Raw genomic sequence first — 4,741 nt, 5'->3', positions numbered from 1 at the left:
AATATCCAACCTAACCCTCCCGTGGCACAACTTCAGGCCATTCCTTCTGACAGTGTCACAGAGCACCTTTTACCTATTTAGGACAAACTGGGCAGGACCAGGAGATGGACATCTCCAAGAAGATGTGGATCCTGCCAAGGAGAGAGTGTCATTTTTGATGCTGAAAAACAGTTGGTTTACACATCAAGGAAGAATTTGGCCCTTGGTTCCTGGGTGCAGCTGAGATCAGCTCAGCCTTGCCTCCCCCCAGTGCTTTGTGTGTATTTTCGTGGTGCTGCAGCTAAAGGCTATCAGCCTGTTTCTGGAGCCTCATTCAACACACTCCGCAAGGAAAGGCACGTTTCATTTTTAAGTTAAAAAAAACCAACCCCCCACACAAAAAAACCCAAACAAACCTAAAACACAGCGTGGCACAGATTAAATCCGTTTGAGACAACTCGAAAAAAAACCCACCGTATGTGCAAGTCAATAGGAGGGAGGGGAGTGGAAGGGGGAAAAGCAACTGTGACATATACAAACCCTTTAGTGTGCATAGCATAAGATTTTTTGGCTGGCACTCACATGATTTTATTCAAGGGCTGGGAAAGAACTACGATTAGTTAAAAGCTTCGGCGAAGTCTGGAGGGAGTGCTCTGAAGAGTTGGGAGCCGCGCAGAGGTGACTGTAACTCCTCTCGCAATTTCAGACCATTCTTCTGGGGCTCAGGACAAAAGCCTTTTCTTATTCCTGCGTGTTCAAAGAGACATTTGTGTTGAGATGTTGCAGCTGTGGGCCGCAGGATCGCTCGTTTGAAGATACCCCTCGTAGGACGCAAGGAGAGGCGACGCGCGGCAAAGTGGTAGTATTTTATCGTGTGTGGGTTCCCCCCCTCCTCCTCCCTCCCTCCTCCTCCACTGCCATGTGTGGTTTTTAATAAGAAGAAGAATGTGGAGGCAACATTTTCCAGGCAAGGGGAAATTTCCTGTTTCTTTTCTGTTTGTTTAATAAAGTGTGTAGTTGACTGTAAAACTGTAGCTACTTGGTGGCGAGCGGCAGGATCGCTTCTCCCTGCACTTTTATATACTGCTAGGGAACATGTTTAAAGCCTTTTTTTCCTCCTTTTTTTCCCCCCCTCCTTTTTTTATTTTATAATTTTAATGCTGCGTGGCATAGGCAAGTGAGATTAATAAGAATTAGGCAAATGGCTTCTGCTTTTGTTTCGGGGAGATAGTACCAGCATCTTGCGGTCACACAAAGGCTGCCATTGAGCAGGGAGCACTCCCTAATTCTCTTGGCAGGGGTGCCATTGGGATCGGATACAAGTGGGTGGCAAAGGGGAGGAGCGGCAGGAAAGGACAAGCAGGCTTTGTGTATTAAAAATGAAACAAAAGCACTTTATACGCGGGGCTGCGTGCAACAAGCGGCGCTGCCTGCGGGGTGGAGTTCTCTTTGGCTTCAGAACCTTTCTTTTTTTCCTTTTTTTTTTTTTTTTTTTTTTTTTTTTTTTGCTTTTCCATAATCCCTTCCTTCTCTGCCTTAGCAAGCTCTCCTTGCAGTGCTGTCTCCCTCTTCCTTAGCGAGGTCTCCCTGCAATGCTGACCACGCTCTGCAGGAAGCTGAAGACACCTCAAATAATGTATCGGACAATACTTGCCCCAACTTTGCAAGAAGGGCTGAGGGGGTTCTCAGCAAAATTCAGCTTCAGATGGTGAGAGAGCCATGGGATTTGGGAGGCTGTTGGGAGGGAGAGCTGCTCCCACCCCAGCCCCAAGGAGAGCTGGTCCCCACGTCCTGCCCGCGGGGACGGCGATGCTCGTGGCTTGCACAGCGTTGTACCCCTGGGTGGAGTGAGCCCTGTGCTTTGCAGAGTGAAAGGGTTAATGGCTGCAATGTTTTATCAGAATTTCAGGGGGAGTGTCTGGCTGTTTAATTACTTTCTGATCCGTGGCATACCTCGTTGTTAATGAGGCAGTCGCCTGCAGAACAATCGTGCTGGAGGAGCAGGGGTAAAAGCAGAGCAGACTGAGTGGGGCTCGGTTTTGTCAGCCCCAAATGGCTTGGTTTGAATGTGTTTGTGCAGGAGGTAGCAACCAGGATGGAGAGGCACCAAGAGAGGAAAATAGAGTGTGGTTCGAGCTGCAAACCAGAGGAAAATAGAGTGTGGTTTGAGCTGCGATCCTGCCAATGGTTTTTATTAAAACCTAATTTCCATACATTATGCACTTCACCTCCTATTGATTTGCTTCAAAACTTTCCTTGTCAAGCTGAAGCAAATTCCCTCCTTGAAGTAGGAGAAACTAGAGCCATGGCTGTGAGAACCTCACGGGTTCCAGCCAGCATTCATCCCCAGCAACCACACTCTTGTGTGCGGGCGAGGGTGACGTGCCTAAGAAGCCTGTGTCATCATGCACAATTACATCCCTAATCCTGAGCAAAGACACAGATGCTGTTTAAAAAAAAAAAAAAAAAGAAAGCAAAAAAAAAAACAAAGCTGTGTTTCGTTTGACTTTCAAAGAAGCTTATGTAATGGCAGCATAATAAAACTGTTATTTTGGGGCTTGGATTAAATGTCAAAGTTTCGCATAACCTGTGGTTTCCTCTTCCATGTGCCACAGGAAAACACCCCCAGCATCCATGTGCCTGCTGCTCTGGGTCTGATCCTGGTGGGCTTTTGTCCAGACAGATGTGTACAGCTGCATGGTGCAGGGATGGGGATGGGTCACCAAGGCTGGACCCACCACAGCCACCTTCACCCTGTCTCAGGTTCCTTGTTATTTACAGTTGTGGTGTGATGCTCTAGGTGATGCTCTAAGCCTTGGAGATCATACACATTAGTAAGCATTTAAGTCAGTGTTATAATTCACTTGCTTGTTAACCTGAGCAAATAATCTAGCTGGGGTGTAGTGCTGCCCAGAGGGATTGTGTAAGCGCTCGGAGATTTGTGCATGTTTTTATTCTTGCTTATCTGCTTATCACAAGCTTCTTTCGGTTATCCAGATCGTCTCGGCGCTCTACCCTGCCTACTGACACACTTGACTCCCATCTGGATGAAATGCCTGCAAACATAATGTATTACTTCCGGTAATGGTAGGAGAGAGGGAGTGAAGGATCTATTCCAGCAGCACTCACGTGTACTGCTGGAAACCTCTGGTCAGGTCTGTTGGGTTGGTTGGTTCTTCAGTTCTCTAATTCAATGAAAAAGCCACTAAACCCACTCCATTAAACCTGCCTGTTTCCATGGAGTTGCTTTTTCCCATGTGAAATCCATGCTGACCCATGGTTCACGTGCAGCAGTGTAGGGTCCCTCACCAGGGTGATGCTCTTGGTGGGGCAGGTCTGGGGTTCATGGCTGTGGCCTGGAGCATCTGTGTCTGCCACATACACATCAACTAATGCTTCACCCAACAGCAATCTGGACAAAAGATTTTTTTGGCAGGTGCTCTGGGTGCAAAAAGATAGCTGAGATCTTCTGTAGAGTCCTAATGGAATAAACACTCTTATTGAATGGGAAAGGGAGGTGTAGAATTTTCTAAGTGACTTGTCCAAAAATGAATCAGTTAATCCCCAGAAGAGCAATGAACAGGATGTGAGAATCAACCTACTGTGGCCCTTGGTGGTGGTCAGTTCTTTCCTCACCTCAGCCTGGAGAACGCTGGGTTTACAAAGTAAGCTGAGCTTTGCTGTTCCCACCATGAAAGTTGTCATGAACTAAGTTGGTAATACACCAGAGTAAACTCTCTGTGCTAGAGAGATCTTCAGTGTCCTGATCTTCCTATGATTTTCCAGTAATCCTTTTTTTTTCCAGGGGTTCTCTGTTTGGACTTTTCTTTCTGAGTTGGTCAAAATGGTAAAGTCATTCCTTACAAAAACAGACCAAGTGCCAGTGTATGTCTGTGGAACAAAATCCCAGCCTCCCTGCAGGCAGGGAAGATGTGATTCCTGGCTGGGATTTCACTCCTGAGGTGTCCAGTGAAACGAGTGAAGAGGCTGGGAGCACTGGCATGTGTGGTTTGGTTGGGACGTGACCTGTGTCACTGAGGGTTGGCACAGTGGAGCTACGTCCCACGAAGTCACAGGTGGTTGGAACAGGGTTGTCCATCCCTGTGGTGTGTGCTCTCCAGCTGGGGCACAATCACAGCTCTGTTCCCAGAGAGAAACCCAGACCATGTGCTGAACTTCACCCCGCATTGCCATCACCCCCTGGAATGTGTACAAGCTGAAGCTCACGTGACACAGGAGCCCCACACAGGTAGTGCTGGTGCTGTGGGGTAACAGCCACACTCCCTCTGGTTGCAGGTATCCGCCCTCAGATCATGAACGGCCCCATGCACCCGCGGCCGCTGGTGGCACTGCTGGACGGCAGGGACTGCACAGTGGAGATGCCCATTCTGAAGGACTTGGCCACAGTCGCGTTCTGTGACGCACAGTCAACTCAGGAGATTCATGAGAAGGTACAGGGAGCTGAGGGGTGGGGGCTCTGGGCTTGCTCATCCAGTTCTTTAAAGCATCTTCCAGTGGATCCAAAGGAGTGTGGGCAGCAGGTGAGGGAGGGGATTCTCCTCCTCCTCTGCTCTGCTCTTGTGAGACCCTCCTGGAATGCTGCACACAGTTCTGGTGTCCCCAGCATAAGGAGGACATGGAACTGTTGGAGTAGGTCCAGAAGAGGTCACAAAGCTGATCAGAGGACTGGAGCATCTCCCCTATGAGGACAGGCTGAGAGAGTTGGGGCTGTTCAGCCTGGAGAAGAGAAGGTTGTGTGGAC

The 4,741-nt window shown here is 48.7% G+C and overlaps 1 protein-coding gene across 1 annotated transcript in view; it reads left to right on the top strand.

Annotated features, from left to right (window-relative positions):
* The first annotated feature begins 830 nt into the window (after nucleotides 1–830).
* CTBP2 (C-terminal binding protein 2) overlaps nucleotides 831–4,741 on the top strand; it is a 14,758-nt gene continuing 10,847 nt past the window's right edge. Inside the window, exons 1-2 of the mRNA XM_009078857.1 lie at nucleotides 831–946; nucleotides 4,276–4,430. Of these exons, the coding sequence (XP_009077105.1) occupies nucleotides 925–946; nucleotides 4,276–4,430 (177 nt within the window). The 5' untranslated portion in view covers nucleotides 831–924. The remainder of the gene's footprint in view (nucleotides 947–4,275; nucleotides 4,431–4,741) is intronic.

Source organism: Acanthisitta chloris, unplaced genomic scaffold (assembly GCF_000695815.1).
Source record: "Acanthisitta chloris isolate BGI_N310 unplaced genomic scaffold, ASM69581v1 scaffold10027, whole genome shotgun sequence".
NCBI lineage: Eukaryota > Metazoa > Chordata > Aves > Passeriformes > Acanthisittidae > Acanthisitta > Acanthisitta chloris.
Note: the sequence above shows the minus strand (reverse complement) of the source record. Positions and strands in the feature narration are given on the sequence as shown.